General features: G+C 43.5%; 1 protein-coding gene across 4 annotated transcripts; it reads right to left on the bottom strand.

The window, feature by feature from the left end:
* Positions 1–1,170: 1,170 nt before the first annotated feature.
* On the bottom strand, positions 1,171–17,005 carry LOC144112753 (uncharacterized). Of its 4 annotated transcripts, none has more exons than XM_077645574.1 (4): positions 16,737–17,005; positions 14,761–14,899; positions 11,685–11,950; positions 1,171–1,729 (listed from the first exon to the last, which is right to left on the bottom strand). In XM_077645574.1, exons 1-3 carry the CDS (start codon positions 16,904–16,906, stop codon positions 11,720–11,722), a joined length of 540 nt encoding a protein of 179 aa, XP_077501700.1. In that variant the 5' UTR covers positions 16,907–17,005; the 3' UTR covers positions 1,171–1,729; positions 11,685–11,719. The 4 variants fall into 4 exon arrangements, 3 of the variants coding, with proteins under 3 accessions (XP_077501700.1, XP_077501701.1, XP_077501698.1); XR_013310442.1 differs by lacking the exon at positions 1,171–1,729 and adding an exon at positions 6,970–7,081 and having other exon boundaries at positions 11,685–12,041; XM_077645572.1 differs by lacking the exon at positions 1,171–1,729 and adding an exon at positions 6,970–7,081.
* Between the last annotated feature and the right edge of the window lie 281 nt (positions 17,006–17,286).

Genomic DNA, 17,286 nt, shown 5'->3' on the forward strand with positions numbered 1-17,286 from the left:
CCAGAAGAGAGTGTCACACATGTCTTCAGCTAGTAAATTCTTTAATTAATTATTAATCGGTGTGTATTGTAAACCAGAGCACAGCTACTTGAGCGTCCGTGTTCAGTTTGTAAAACTAAAGTACACTTGGATATTTATCAACATTAATATCATCTCAATGTCATATTTCAGTCACTGACAGCCATTGTCCCTCCCTCATGCTTTTAGTGCGAAAGCACTATTCCACATGTACCAACCCCTAGCAAGAATCTTGTCTTGTGCTTGTACTATCCCAAGCTCGGGTCAGTTCGGAGCAGCATCACGCAAGCTGCAGCCAATAGGATGAAGCTCAGGTAAGTTTGGAGAAGCATCGCGCCAACTGTAGCCATTGGGAGGAGGGCATCTCACCACCTAGGTCACATAAGCTTGTGGCAACATCACATTCTGCGCATTGGATTGTGAGAAAACTGTCCACCGTGGCAGTCAACATAATGATTGGCCGCAAAAGGTTGCTCGGGAAGAGCAACATGAGTCGCACGATCCCTACCGGTGGCTATGATAGAAACAGACACCTGTCAATGCAGTGGCACATCCCTTAACCGCTGCGCCACTGCGCTAGTAGTGGTACGCCGCCATCTATGAATGTTAAGTAGAGAATTACCACCTCTGCCTATATGGGCATTATCCTACTAAACCCCTCAGAGTGGCACTTAAGTGTCCCCTGCTTTCACACGTGTACTTGGTTTAACTACGTTAAACCCCTACCACTTTTTTTTATTTAAAGGATACTGAACTAGAAACATCACTCACTTTATGTGTCACGTCACTAGTGAATTTTAGGCACGACAGACTGAACAGAGTTCACTGAATGCCAGAGGTATTCTCTCACCAATGACTGATTCAAGAACTGCAATTTTATAAAACAGCAGAAGCATGGAACAAAACAGTCAATAAGTATATCCTGCATCACATAATATGTTCATTTCAATGCTGGTACAATGAAAAATCATTAATTCCATCATGACATAAATGGCAGCCTTGTTGAGTGGCTGCACTGTTCTGAACAGAAAATAGCTAGATCAAGACAGTGATCAACAATTCCAAGTTGATGAATTTTGTATTTTTTGTAGGCTGAACTAAAGTGAAAAAAAAGCAGAATGATGTTAGCGCCTGCTATAGCACACTAATGCATGCAAGTGAACAACTGAGTACTTTTGCGCTGGCACAAGTACATAACACCACGACAAGTACTTATGTCCTGAATCCAGTAGTACGTTCGTTTCACTGCCGTACGGTTACAAAGCATCACCGCAGTCGAAAAATCTGTTGAGCGTGCCGTTCTAATGCTTGTACAATCAGGCAAAGACGACAATAAAGTATCGGCACAAGTGTTCGGTGTACAAATTAAAACAAGCTGCTCTAAAGCTTGAACGCACCGATCTGTGATCCCTCAGGGTGGTACAACACGGTCTGCTGTGCTTCGCCGTCTCCCTTCAGCAAATTGAGCAGCTTGTTGAGCACACCCTGGGGAACCTTGCAGCCTCATCCTTTCATGTCAGCCAGGATCAGGAGCCAAAACTCTGGCTCGAGCCCGTGCTCGGCATTGTCGAACGGGTAGTAGATCACCGTCACGCCGCTGGCTCCGCGTCGGAACATGTAGCTCCGGCCGGTGACAGCATCGACATGTGCAGCCTCACCACTCATCCCGGCGAAAGTTCGAACGGCGGGCGGCAGTGGCAGCTTGTGCAGTCTAAGCAGAAGAGGAAAAGGAAGTAATGACACCTCCAGCCAATAAGAATTGATCACCGATCAATTCAATTAATTCACACAGTGGAGTGGCAGCGGACAGCTTTGCCCAAACTGACTGCTCGTGACAGCTAGCCGACTTGCCTGCTCGCGTTCCTTGGAGCCTGTCGAACGCAGCTCCAATGTCGACTGAGAACTGTCTTCATGCGCTTCACTTCCTTGCTTGCTGGCACTTCCCTATGCGCTTCCCCACTTTTTCTTTTATATGTAGCGCAAAGATAAGTAGTAGCGCTGCTACCTGCTCAAAACTATTTTGAGTTGCCATGCAGCGGCTATTCTTCAGTTTGTCATTTTGTTCCTATAGGCATTAGAAATACTTTTCATTTACTTTGTGATTAAAAATGCAAAAAAAGCAAAAATTCTATTGAAATTTCAAATGCACGCAATGTTACCTAAGCATGTAAGCTTTATGCACACACACGCAAAAATAACTTGCAGTCACTAAAAACCGCAGCGCCAGTAAAAACAAAGTGACAATACTTGGACGCCATCTGGATGGCGTGTCTGAATGTTACGCCTAATCCCTTAGTGACCTGACAAAATCAGCAGGAAAGATAAAGTCGCAAGTGCTTCGGAAAGCCCCTTGAATGCAGGCGAAAGAACGTTTAACTACATCAAAGACTTTCTCTCCGATAGAACGGCTAAAATTCAAATTGGCACAATCAAATCCGACACCTTCAGTTTAGGAGACAGAGGAATGCCACAAGGATCTGTCCTGTCCCTCTTCTTATTCAATATAACCATCAACAAAAAGGCACACGAAGTCGCCAAAATCCCAGACCTAGAACACTCTTTGTACGCGGACGATATCATCCTTTGGACCACTAAGGAGAGTATCGGCACGATACAAGATACGCTACAACAAGCGGCAGATGTAGTAGTAGAGGAGGCACAAGCAGCGGGACTTCCGTGTCCCGCCAAAAAATCCGAAGTCCTCATCCTACACCCAAAGCGTCAAAGAAACAAAGAAAAAATAAAGCACCTCAGATCGAAATCTACGCGGAAGGGGCAGCCATCGTAGAAGTGGAAACACTAAGAATATTGAGAACCAAAAAACGTCACACTAAATAAGAAACTGAGAAACACCGTCAACCAAATCTCCCTTATCATCAGATGGATTGCAAATAGGCGAGGAGGAATTAAAGAAGCCGAGACCAGGAAACTTATCCAAGCCTTCGTTCTTAGCAGAGTCATCTACTGTACAGCATACGTCACCCTCACAGACAGAGAAAGAGATGACCTGGATGCTCTAATTAGACAATCCTACAAAATTGCGCTCAACCTCCCCCGTCATACCCCAAATGAAAAACTACTCCAGTTAGTTTTCCAGCTGAAAACCGGGAGAGGGCCAAGATCATCTTGATCTGCATGCAAAGGATGCCTGCGTACGCCTTTTGGCCTCAAACACGCAAATTACAGTCATCAAATGCCGGCGCTGCTTCTCAGAGAGGCAAAATGTTTAAAACCAAGCACCTGAGGCACATGTACACAGCCAGATCTCAACGAAGGGCATTTCAAGAAATGTGAAATAAGCAGTCACAACTTGCAGCTTTGCAAGAAAGGAAAAGCCTTTATTCGATGCGCTCTTGAAAAGCCTATAACTTAAAATTGCAAAATACAAGTGACAGCATCAGGTAGTAGCCAACAGAGATATACTGATACTGGTACTGGTACTGACTCAACTTAAAACCAGCCAGAAGACACAACACAGGAGAAGACATGAGCTCAACAAGAGGCTGGACTAACAACTGAAATTTTATTGAAAGAAAGCCGCAAAAGAAGATCCGCAAAGACATGCGTGCGCACAGTACCCCAAAGCAGTGAAAGGAGGATATGCAATCGAAAGTCACTGGCATACTAGTGAATCTAAAAAAGCAAATTCCTTACGGCGAAAGTTTACCCACAGCTTAGCCACACGTGTCCTTAGCGTTACCGATGTAGTAAACCTCAAGTATCTACCAACAGATTTCTCCCTTCCGTAAACCACTGATGTGTTGCGGAAATTAGGCGTTCAAAGAGATAGGTCATCCTCATATTTGCGTTCAAAATATTGAGTGTGTAGTGCCAGATTAGAATTTGCCTTCCCTCCTGTAGATTGAAAGTGCTCAGTCAGGTGCAAAATCAGACATCTGCCTGTCTGCCCATAGTAGTTGCAGCCATAAGGCAGTGGAACACAATAAACTTTATTACTTTTGCAAGTGGTGAACCTTTTTATACGTGACACTGTCCACTGTGGATGATTACCCATAGTTTTATCAAGCCTTTTTTTAATGGCCACGCAAAAGCCTCTTATCTTGCACTTAGCTGTTAAGACGACAGCAACATTACACTTTGCCGAGACTTTCTTGAGACTGTGTGAAATACTGTAGAGGTAAGGTATATCAGCATCATCCGAGTATGTGTTCCTTTCCCTCGAGCAAGTGAAAAGACGCTCTGACAGGTTGGTGAGATGGGCAAGTGGGAACCCAGCTGCCATTAGCTTGGAAACCTGCTATGAGAATGCGTCCTCAGCAGAAATGGCATGACTTAAGTAAAGCTGATGTCATGCATGCGATTGCACACCCATCAAGTGTTTCCATCTTTACTGGCCTTAGCCAGAGACAAGTACACCTCTTCACCACCCTTCCCTAGCCACGAGTGGCCTGACTCGTACCTAAAAAGAGGCTTCCCGGATCTTGGGCTGTAGCCCCAACAAACATGGTCGTCCACAAAGCGCAGGTCTGAACCAAGAAACTGCTAACGGTTCTGCTTAGACAATTCTGACGTAAAAAAGAGGCCTTGACTGCACACCTTAAAGACTTCTAAAACATCTTGTGCCAACTTTTCTGGGCCCTCCATGCCCAGGAAATTTAGGTAGTCATGAAAACAACGAAATGCTCCTATGCTGAGGTCTTCCAAACAGGGCTCTAATGCCTTATCGACTTTAGATTAAAAAGTGTTGCTAATCAAAGGTACGACCTGGGTGTAAATAACGCCCTGACAACTGACAAATCCAGATTTGCGGTAAAAGGACAACAGCCCCATGAAGCTAGCAACCGAAATCACGCAACTATGTAAAAGCCTGTTCATTGTCCACCCTGATGCAGTCTTGCACATGCCTCAGAAGTCTATCATGTGACAATGAATAGTACAGGTCCTCCATGTCGATGCGCACTGCAGAGCACATGCCCAGGTTGCTGTCCACAAGAAACTAGATCTCCACAGAACTCCACTCTTGCGAGTTGGCAGGGCAGTATTTACATCAGAGATCAGGCGTATGCAGAGGGTCCCAGGTCGCACCGTTCCTCCGCGACATTTTTCTGTACAGAGTCGATACGGCATCAAAGCTCTGTTTGGAAGACCTCGGCATAGTAGCATTTCGTTATGTTGATGGCTACCTAATTTTCATGGACAAGGAGGGCTCAGATAAGTTGCCACAAGACATTTTAGAAATCTTTAAGGCATGCGGTCAAAGCCTATCTTTTACGTCTGACTTTCACTAAGCAGAACCGTTTGCAGTTTCTTGATATAGACCTGCACTTTGTAGACGACCACGTGTGTTGGCACTATAGCCTAAGATCAGGAAAACCTCTTAGCTATGAGTTGAACTACTTGCGGCTGGTGAAGCACGGGTTGGCAATCGCATGCATCACGACCGCTTTACGGAAGTCATGCCATTACAGTGTTGAGAGCTCATTCTCGGAGCAGGTTTCCAAGCCAATGGCAGCTGGGTTCCCCTTTGCCCATCTCGTGCACCTGTCAGTGTGTTTTCACTCGCTTGAGGGAAAGGAACACCACTCGGATGATGCTCACGTAGTGGAGCAGCACAAAAATGTGCCCTCTATACCTTACCTCCACGGCATTTCGCACCATCTCAAGCAAATCGTACCAAATTTAAGTATGATCTTGCTGTTGTCTTGATAGCTAAAAGCGAAGTAGGAGCCCTTTGCACCACCGTTCAAACTAGGCTCGATAAAACTACCGGTAATCATCTGCTATGCACAGTAGGAGATAAAAAAGGTTCACCACTTGCAAAAGCAAAAGGGTTTTTCACGTTCCACTGCCTTGTAGCTGAAACTACTATGGGCAGACAGGCAGATGTCTGAATGTGCGGCTGACTGAGAGCACCTTCACTGTATAGGAGGGAAGGCGAATTCTTACCTGGCACTGCACGCTCAACCTCGTCAATGCAATCGGAGGACGACCTGTCTCTTTGCACGCCCGATTTTCGCGGTACATCAGTGGTTTATGGAAGTGATAATCTGTCCGGACATAGCTGAGGCTTACTATATTGGTAAGGCTAAGGACATGTGCGTGGCTAAGCCGTCGGTGAACCTTCAGGAATTTGTTTTTTTAGATCGTTTACTAGTATGGCAGTGCCTTTCGATTGTTTTTCGCCCTCTCACTGCTTTGGGGTTTGTGCGCGTGCATCTCTTTGCAGGTCTTCTTTTGCTGCTTGCCTTCAATAAAACTTCAGTTGTTAGACCAGCCTCGTCTTGTGCTCATCTCTTCTGTGTTGCCTTCAGGCTGGTTTTAAGATGTAATACTGAATGCCAGAAGACAGCCATTTTAGTGTCAAGAACACTTATAATGGCTGCAATTAAAATGAGTGTTCATTTATTACAAAAAATAGCGCTTGCTTCATTAATTTATGCACGAAGTAAATGACACCACATCACAATAAACAAGGACTAACCCTCATGGTGAAACTGCAGTTACAGCGAACAAGTGAACAGCGAACAAGTTACAGCGAACTAAACCTGCCACCACATCTAAAAGCTTGAACTTCAGGCCAACGCAGAAATCAGATCAGATTACTTCCCAAACCGCATGACACTGCCAAGCAAAGAATGTGACGACCAATAAAAAGCAACAAAAAGCAAACTGTAGGTAGCAGCCAATCTCAAGCAATCTCATGCAGACAAGCTACAAGGTCAGGCCAACAAAGATGTGGAAAGAGAAATTTGACTAAAGGCAACAGCAAGCACATTATTAAGGTTTTTCACAGCACACTGAGCCCTTTAAATGGAAAATACTTTCCTGGGAAAACATACCAGAAGCAGCAAACTTTTTTCGCCAATCAAGTTTTTTTCATGTACTTCACTGTTCTTGAAGCATGGGTAGGTGCAGAGTAGTCAGTTTAATACATGCATCCTTAAGCAATGCCACGCCAAAAACTGTACTTACAAAAAAAGCTTGCTTTACTGAGTGAATACCACTGGCCATTCACAAATTTCCCAGCCTGCTCCAGGTCACTGGCACAAATCGCACGCAACTTGCTGACTTGTACGACTTCCATGCTACCCTTGGTCTTTAGCTGGAAAAAAATTCTGAGGGATCAGCAAGATATCAAACTTTATATGCATTGCTTTGTTTCAATGACTAAGAAAAAAAAACAGCATTTTCCGTGAGCACAACTAAACTATTTTTTCACACTAGCTTTCTACAGTAATTCCCGTTTATCGCGACCTCGTTAACGCTGACTTGCTGCACGGTCCCAGTACTACTGTGTATAGCTCTATGGTTTCAAATGCCTGTTAGCTCTGAGCCGTTGGCCTTGCACTGGTTAATGCAGAAAACCTCGGAAAGGGCAATCAGAGCTTTGAGCTTTGAGCCACAGGTATTCAGAAGCTCGATGATCCTGTGGGAGAATGTTTGGGCGGGTGACCCAGTAACAAACGCTGCTACAGTTACTTTCACTCCATTGCAAAAAACTCACACAGCAGAGACCTGTCCTCCATTTTGCAGTGCAGAAACAATCACTGAAATTCAAAGCATGCATACTAAATGCACACCTACCTTCGAACACAGCTTCATAACTATGGGTATAATTATTGCAATGAAATACCAGTCAGTACATGTAGTGTTCAATTTATCCTAAAATTATAAGCAAATCGACAAACAATAAACATTAAAAAGAAAATAAAATAACCAGAATTGTTAAAAATTTGTCAGAAGAAATATGTGACTTCCACCACACTTCAGCAGTTCTTGAGCTTTGTGCACCATCAAACCACACTTTCTTACAGGCACATTTGCACAGAAATTGGGCTGAACTTGGTCTTTAGGAATCTTTTTGTGTTCAACAGCAGGAAGAAACCAGGTTTTATCCAGAACCAAAGGGCCTTACACATTGCATCACAAGCCCAGATGGTGCAGTTGAGTCTACAGCCACTTACATAAGTCTCCAATTTTCCTGCCCTCCATAAGCTGCATGATCCCTGTCTGCTACTAGCCAAATTTCACTATTCTACCTGGCTCAGGGCCTCCCACTGCTTTTCTCAATCTTGGAATCCTGCAGCCCTAGCACATCATCATCATCATCATCATCAGCCCTACTACACCCACTGCAGGGCAAAGGCCTCTCCCATGTCTCTCCAATTAACCCTATCCTTTGCCAGCTGCATCCACCCTTTGCCTGCAAACTTCTTAATCTCATCCGCCCATCTAACCTTCTGCCGCCCCCTGCTACGCTTACTTTCTCTTGGAACCCACTCCGTTACCCTTAAAGACCAGCGGTTATCTTGCCTTCGCATTACATACATACACAATCAATCCTACAGCATGTGCCAACCTTTTGTACAGGATGGGAAAGAATCTATGGTCGATGATAAAAAAGTATCAACAGCGCATTCACATCAGTCAATTCTTCAGGGAAGGGCAAGAGGAAAAGCAGAAAAACAGCAGCTCAGCATGCGTGCACATCACAATTCCAACAACAGTGCTCGGAACTTTGCTTTGGACTGGCATTCAACAATACATTGAGGCAGCTTACAACATTCATGTGGAAAGAAAAACAATTTGAACACATTAGTACCGCATTTTATCTCATGTATTTTGCAGTCGTGGTTGTGCCTTCTGGATACAAAATGAGGTGGCAGCGAACAAGTTTCGGGGTTAATAGTAGTTTCCTTGAAATAAATGTGGTAAAGGAATGCTAACCTTATTCGTAAACGGCACTCCTCCAGAGAGTCCCAGTTCAGGTCCTGCTTGATACTGTTATTTCGAATAATTAAAAGTATATCTGTTGCTGACAAACCACGCCGCACGATTCGGAACGCGTTCCAGCATATCACAATAGGTTCTGACTAGAGGATCCCACACTGCACTGGCATACTCCATAATTGGTCAGATGGTAGTGAAGTATAAAAGTTCCTTAACCTTCTGAGGAGCGTCCCAAAAATTCTTTTCCAAAAAATTTAGCAATCTTGATGCCTCTGCCAAAATATATTGTCTGCTTTCTTTATCATTATTCTCGTTTTAGCACCGTACTCTCCAAAGCAATACTGCTAGATATTGTACTATCAACATTTTTGTGTGGCATGCAAATGGCTTGTACCATGATGAATATGTGTAAATATAGCCTAGCCAATTTTCCATACCACAACTACAGCTGCAGCCAGATATCATTTTGTGGAGCAGCACAATGGCCTTCAATTTTACTGTGGTGAAGCATGCAGCATTTTGTTTCAAACATGAGCGTGAAGGGAAGACTTCATGTTTCATGAAAAGAAAGGAATGACACGCATACTGGAGTTTGCAAGAATGCCCTGTGGACATTACAAAACACTGCCACCCTTGCTTTATCTTTGCCAGCTAACAAACTCATTTGAGCACAGTGTACTAAGCCAAACTTGAGTACATGAATGTCTCACTATATTAGGCATATCTAATTGCAGTGAAGATTTGTAGCATATTCCATTGAGTCAGTGCATCACAGCAAAGGTTATGAAAACAAATGCAAGTTTATGAGCTTCACAAGCACATGAGCTTGCCCAATCTATTTATGCATGTAACTGAGAAATTTGCCTTGAAAAGATGTTTACTGCTGCAGGTCACAGCACTTCTATGCCAGGTAGCCCATTACAAAGGAAGTCAGCATAGATAGCGTAATAAGTAATGTAAGTATGGTTGAATATAAAACTGACTATCCTTGAATATAGAACTTACTATCCAGACCATAGCTCTTGGATCTAAGCTTCACATCTTTCTGCATAATACAACTAACAAAGCAATAGAGCAAGAGAGTTTTTCGAATGAAATGAAAAACAATATTTCACTGGCATTCAAAACCACTGACCTGCTACTCAGCAAGGAGGGAATAAGAGAGGCAAAGATGAAGGAGTAGAGGTGCAGGAAATTGTTAATGTTTAGAAAATAATAATAAACTTAAGGAAATTTTAAGAAATTATGTAGCCACTAATTTTGCTTGGTTTTATGAGGTTTAAAAACACAAAGCAGTGCAGGCTGTTAGATATTAGAGAAATGGATAAATCTTTAAGTGTGCTAACATCACAGAGTTCCTGCACCTCTAGCATTTCGTCTCCATTAAAATGCAACCACTGCAGCTGGAATTGAACCTGCATCTTTCTGGTCAGCAGCTGAGTACCATAACCGCGGCTCCCATTTGGGGTGACATGCTTAGTTTTGTTTATTTGGGTTTAACATCCCAAAGCGACTCAGGCTATGAGGGATGTTGTAGTGAAGGGGTGACATGCAACAAAGTGGTGACTAACAGACTTTACAAAGTTCACTACAGAGAGAGTGAGCATTGATGAGGTATTAGAGTTTGCCTAGTCTACGAATGCCATATATTTGTGCAGATAATTCATTACAAGTACATGCGGCCTACGACAGGCTATGGCACCTAAAGCACAAAGCAATATGTCCATAAAATGAAGGCAAGAGCAGAGTTTCTTGCTGCCAGCAACCACTCCATAACCCAAAAGGCCAGTCAGCTTTTAAAAATGCATGTCCTACCTAAGTCTATTCAAGATTTCAGCTCTGATTTTGATTTGCATTTATTGCCAACTCACACAGCTCTCTCCTCCATATCTTAGCATTAACCCTGTTTTTCTTTCAGTGGTTGACTGCACTCCTCGCAATTTTAAACTTCTTAGTGTACCACTTTTTGCCCGAAAGATTTGTAGAAGGAATGCAGTTTAAAATTCTTTTTGAGCATACTGCAAGGCACTGTTCATAACTTCTGTGTGCATGCCAAAGGCCTTAAACCCCAATCTACTCGCACCCACTTCTCTCAAATGCTCTGCATTTGCGCACGACCTGGCTGAGACATGTGAATGACCTGGCCTAGATGTACTGTTACCACTTCCACTACCTCACTCCCTATCGTAAAATGTTCTCTTTCCAGATTGTTTAGTATTTTAGCTCTCTTCATTTGCACTGAATACTGTCCTCAATTATGAACTACAATTCCTCATCACTGATACTACATCAATGCATTAAGACTAAAATATGTTCAGTTCTTACAAGGCAACATTTACAAAATGAATTATCAATCTTGGGGGCCAACTTGGGCTTTTTGTCACAAAAGTTTGACTAGGAGTAACTTTGGTTGAAATTCTTCTAGCACAATAATCCTTGTCTTGTTGCACTCTATGATCCTTCTAGATCACTCTGGCAGGTCTATTCTCATCATGCCACAGAGTGTTTAGTAATTAGCCCACCTCCAAATGAGCAACATGAATTAGGTGAAATTTTAAAAACTATTTCATCTACAACAAAACTAATCAGATATTTGAAATTACCATGCAAAAATATACAAATGGTGCAAGTTTCAACCAGATCCACCCATAAATAAGGAAAAAAGTTCTAAGAGGTGTGTCCCCCCTTAAGTAGACTTGTTCTTTCTCTATTTTGGCGGTTCGAATATTCATATCCTGTAGAAACCCACACATATCACTTAGCTGCCTCTGCTGTGCATCGTCGTCATCTCCTGCATCGTGGGAACCGGTATTGCATAGTGCTCCTGGGTTTTCTTCCACATCACCGGACAGCAGAAGCAGCTCTTTAACAACAACGCACTCACATAACAAAGACAAAAGTATTCCCGGGCGTGGGAGCAGCAACAAGCAGGCACTGTCCGATTTACTTGCGTAAAGACAAGAGTCATGACTGACCTGGGCAAAGAAACGGACAAAATTGAAGAGCCACATCACGTAGCCGCACCACTGAACAGTTCCGGGACACGCCAGCAGTTCTTATCGACGACGAGTGTTGATGACATAGTCGATCCGGATGCCTTGATCCACGAGGAAGCGGTCCAGCAGGGTTGCCAGTGGTGATCAAAGTCTTCACCGTGAAAGCTGACGAAACTTGTTGGCGAGTCGTTGCATTCCCGTGCTTCCAAAGTATACAAGGCGCCAAGCTGGAGACATGAAGTAACCTCGGCAAAGAAACGGACGAAATTGAAGAGCCGCATCACGTAGCTGCTCCCACGCCCACTGAGGGTGGCAGGGTGGCAGTCAGTCATGCACCTATGAAGCAAACAGTGAAAGGAGGCAGGTGCTTCTGGCAAGAAGAATGTGATGCACCCTGCCCCAATGCGGGGTCACTGTCACTTGTGATGTAGCAGTGCCATACTCTACTTGAACACAGGGACCCCGTGATCAGTACCTTGCGCACTTCAATTCAATTTTATTTACTTTGGAACATACACATTTACAAAAGTGGGCAACAAAAGCATCTGGACCCTTAGCCAGTTGCTAGTCTGGGCCCATGCAATAAGTGCACAAAATAGCATACCTGGGCACTAGTAACAAATAATTGTAAACCTTACATGTTAGATCAGCAAGCCTGTTCCCATTTATATATTCACTCTCCTTTTTGTGTCTTCAGGCAGTAAGCACTCATCAAGAAAAAAATATGTTTGTTCATATGCTCCATAAGCATAGCATGTTGAAGTCCACTCTCCAATGTCATGGGAATGCAAGGAAGATGATGAAGACCATGCAGCCAAGCCACATTTCATCACCATCGCTGGTCGCCTCCGCACGAGACTCAAGCTTAGGCTGCTGGCATTCGTCGGTGGTTCCTGCCTACACTGCCTTAACTGCTTTGTGCGCTAGTCCCTTCTCCCCCGTCAATAAGTCCCCTCTTCAGAAGTTACATCACGTCAAAAAAAAAGTCCATTTAGCGGGAGTAGCCATCTTGACAACAAACAATACAGATGTACACAAACACACAGAGTTGCTCAATGACAATCTCACTGTGTCAGTACCATACATATGCTACACCCACTTCAGGCATGCTCAAAACAGACCAAAGTATCCACTAATGATTTTCTTATACTGAACATTAAACTCTTTTTCCACCAGGTTAATAAACTGCCAAGTAAAGGTAGACAATGCTGCTTTCTGAATAGTTCCTGAACTGCATTTGCCATTAAACCCAATTCACGCACCACATTTCTAAGTATTTGAAGCTTCAATACATTTCAAAATTAAAAATATCTCTGTTCATCCCACCTTGTAGCCAAATGCTGCGGCATTTAAAGCATCTCGCAGCTGTCACGTCTATTAAAAGAGTATCGACAACGCATTTTGGTGGCATGTTGTCTTCTTCGCAGTGATGTGTAGGACATTACTATAGATGGCTCACCACGTGGTATCTCCGTTCCGCAGCTAAATAATTTATAATATAATTTTCCTCCCATGCTCTCTTGGTTTGAGTTTCGGCAGCTCTGTGATGTCAGTTTTGCATGCGTAAGGCATAAAAAAAATGCAATATAACTGCTGCTGCTTCATGCGTTGTCATTCCAGCTCTTGAGGTGGACTGGCTTTAACGTATTGAATTAAAATGATGAAGCAGTGAATACTTCGCATTTTTTGTGATGCCTTGTGTGAACTGAAACTGCAAGTTGGCATCATTCGGCCACTGAAAGTGAAACTAAAACAGCATGAGAGAGAAATGAGATTATAAATTATTCAGCAGTTGTAGGTGAATGTCATGTGGTACTCCACGTATACTAATGCCTGGCACATCATTAGAAAGAAGAAAACACACATCCAAAAGTTAGCTGTCTATACAGCTTTAATTCACTAAATTAACCAACACAAGGAGGCAAGTCATTTGTTCTGACCAACAAAATGAACCAAAGGCAACCTGCACCCACATCTTGTAAGCAGCAACCAATGCCACTATCAGTGGTGGTGCGAATGGCGAAAGCTTTTACAGCGAGCTTTGTAGCAGAAAAAATGTCAATACAAAGCAGCTTCCCAGTGTTTTGCAACAACCTAAAGCTGAGAAATAAAATAAAAATGCTAAATTATACCCTTAAATGTGAAGTTATCTATTCACCACAAGCACAGATACCAGAGTGCCTCACTTCTGCTGAAGTATACTGTGTAATGTCAGCACCAGCTAAGGAATCTCCAGGTAGTCAAAATTTATCCGGAGTTCTACACTGCAGTGCTTCTCAGTGCTCGGGTGGAGCTTCAGGACATTACCTAATCTCACCAGGCCAGAAATACGCAAAACAGGCAGCTCAGGCACACAGATAAAAATTGACAAAAAAATCTGATACCGATACGACTTTGCCTGCACATTCTAAAAGTTCAAACACTGCAACACTTCCAAGTGGCATTTACTGCAACTTGCTGCATACAATTGATTTGTACAGTTAAACTGCAAAAGGGGGCATGCCATTTGCTTTTACTGGCGATATGAATGGAAGGCAACTGACACCTATGTCTTGTAAACTACTATCTGAACCTTTATCTCAACGCAACCAATGAAACTACTTTTGAGACAAGGAAGTAATGCAATGAGCAACTCAACCAATCTCAAAAGAATGCTGTCAAAGCAAAGCTCTCTTACTTTCCATTCTGAAACACTTTGCTACACAAAAGACATTACATCAGCCTTAACGCACGTGGCACAACCAAAAGCCCTCGAAGCAAAATAGGTAAAAAAAACCAACACTGCAGTGATGGCCTTGACCATCTGCTTAGTACGGAGGAGGTGCAGGGTTCGATACCCAGTGCCACTACCCATCAGTTTTCTAGCAGAGACAAGTTTCTCCTTGGCCTGGTGCTCAGCTTTCTCTGGGGTGAAATCTTAGGGAAAAAAAACCTAGTCTTTGACTCCCACATCGTGCAGACCAAAAACATGACAGCCACTGTGCACCTTTGTCGCAGTGGCTTTCTGCCACCGAAATCAAAGCCCCCCCATCGTCATCATCAATAGTCCACACACCTTGGAGTCAACGTGCGTCACCAGTTGGAGTATGCCATTCTGCATCGCCACAGGAACCTGAGGGTGGTTCAAAAGCACCAGGAGTGTATTCTGCTTCTTCAGGCCATGACTCCATGTGACTATCAGCTCCAGCAGCTCCCTGCATGCAGGCACGACACAGAGCAAGGCTATTCAGACACTTCATCAACCGCTACTGTTCATAAATGATGGCCAATTTTTCAAGCAGCTCCAGTCGGGGACTGCGGAACACTGTGCTGTCCTGGCACTAATCAACGCCTTGCTCGTTTGACATATATACTTGTGTAAGGGCTGTGTTAGTGCAAGGGCTGCAACCACGGCTTGGCAGCCAATAATTTAGAAAGAAATAAAGTCAGCCAAAAGAATTTCACTTCACACATGTGTCATTTAAACACATGGTGCATTCCACCCAGAGCCAACAGATGGTGAAACCTGCCTACGACACTCTGTACAACCAGTGTGATCATGCTGATGACGTGTTGTTTCGTCAGACTGCCTCACTTTCTACTTGTGAGCAGGGTGTTACACCAAAAAAGGCAGAACGTTATTGCTATTATCTCCAACAGCACAAAAGTCGGAACAGGGTGCTCCCATGCTAGTGCCGTACTTCCCTGCACTGCCCGCCTGGCTCAGACGCTAGCGGTTGGGCATGCTTCGCATAGAAGTCGCAGCAAAGATGCTTTGAAACTAGTCGCCGTTTATCATAAAAGGCATAACCATGCTACCAGTTAAGCACAACACAATACTCTGACATTAAAATGAAGGTACCACTGACGTTTTTCATGCCTTTGCCAGTAAAGCGATCAGAAAAGCAACCCAGGTAAGGCCAGCTCCCACCAATGGCTTCAGATCGCACAAGCTAAGCATTGTATCGAACCTTTGGCCAAACCATCATTACTCTCAGTAAGGTGCTATGGCCCAACAGTTGTATGCACATACCTCTGCCAAAGAAGGGAAGGAAACTTTGGCCAAAAAAGTGGCCTACCAGCATCTTCTTTTAGGTGGCTCGTGCTGGCTATCAAGTAATATAGCATGTCACTGTGCACTGTACCGTCCATACCTTTAATTAATGCATTATGTACTTAAAAGATTCATCACAGAAGTGCTAATACGTCATAAAAAAACGTGCCACCCCATAAACAGGGCACGGGTTCCATGTAATGGCTGCACACCGTCAAAATCGCAAAGATAAAGAGCAGTCCTTACACGAATGCCCACGGTACTTTTTACCTTTTTTAGTTTCTTTTCGTTCTGGCACCTTCTTTGAATTTCAGTTTGATCATACTTCAGCACAATGCACCTGCAGGGACCCTAAAGACAAGCATGGTAACAAGCTACTGTATAAGAAACTTGTGTAAGGGCCGCACTTTTTATTTAAATTTGGGAGTGAATTTTGTAGATGCGGCTCATACACGAATTAAAAAAAAAAGTACAGCCACATTTTTTTCTCAATTATATAGTTCAGAACAGAGGGTGTGGTCCATACATGGGTGCAGCCCTTACATGAGATTATAAGGTATATATTTGTGGATCATCATTCTAAGAAATTTGTCACTCTACATAGGAACAATCGTCCACAGACCAGAAAAAAAAATTCACATCAAAGGCAAGTGCCAAATTAGGAAAAAAAACAACAAATGCTACTTCACGAAAATGTGCTGGTTAAACCGTCCCTTCCAATAAAAACATTTCCCCAACTTCATCAATTTAACTCAACTTGGGGTAGGCATGATGCTTACGTAGCATTGCTCCTCATAAAAATAAAATGAAAAGAACACATTGTGAAGGCAATGTCCCTTTACTAGCTGCAATTTAATGTAAAAAATTCTACCAAATTCTTGTCGCGTAATGGAGCAAGCAACCAATTACTTGCTTGGGGTGGCGAGCACCACCCCTGACCTCCCCTTGTTGTCATCACTGAACCTGAAACACCAGCATTCGGGTTAGCAAGCACGTACTCCGTGTCAGCGGCCACTTCTGCAGCATGCTGGTCGATCTCCTTGAAAAGAAGATGGGGCCTGCTGCACCCCTTGTGAGACGAGTTCAATGCCGCCTGTGCCAGGCTGACAGCCAGCTCTCGGATGCCTTGTACTGGCGACAGTAGTGACAGCACGATGGCACTGCACATGCGGACAAAAAAACAGAGTTGTAACTCTCGCTAGTGGTGCTCGTAGTCTACTATATTCGGCTGCCATTCTGTGCTAGATAAGGTCACATGGTGTGGGAACGCAGGATGGCATCAAACATTTTTAGCTTCAAAAATCGAAAAAAAGAGTAAATAAATGAAGAAGCAATAGTGACCTACACACGCAGAGAATAAGCCTCTGCATTCTGTGTTCTCCATACCTATCCACAATTCTTGATTATATTTTATTTCAGCAGAGTTGACTACCAATGTCTTCCTTTTTTGCAGAATATTTCTGCCAGACTTCTTGTGCACCATACAATGCACTGCTTCTGACACCCTCACTATGTAACTTCTTGCAAAAATACCGATCAATGACTTTC

This window comes from Amblyomma americanum, chromosome 1 (assembly GCF_052857255.1).
Source record: "Amblyomma americanum isolate KBUSLIRL-KWMA chromosome 1, ASM5285725v1, whole genome shotgun sequence".
In the NCBI taxonomy this organism is placed as follows: domain Eukaryota; kingdom Metazoa; phylum Arthropoda; class Arachnida; order Ixodida; family Ixodidae; genus Amblyomma; species Amblyomma americanum.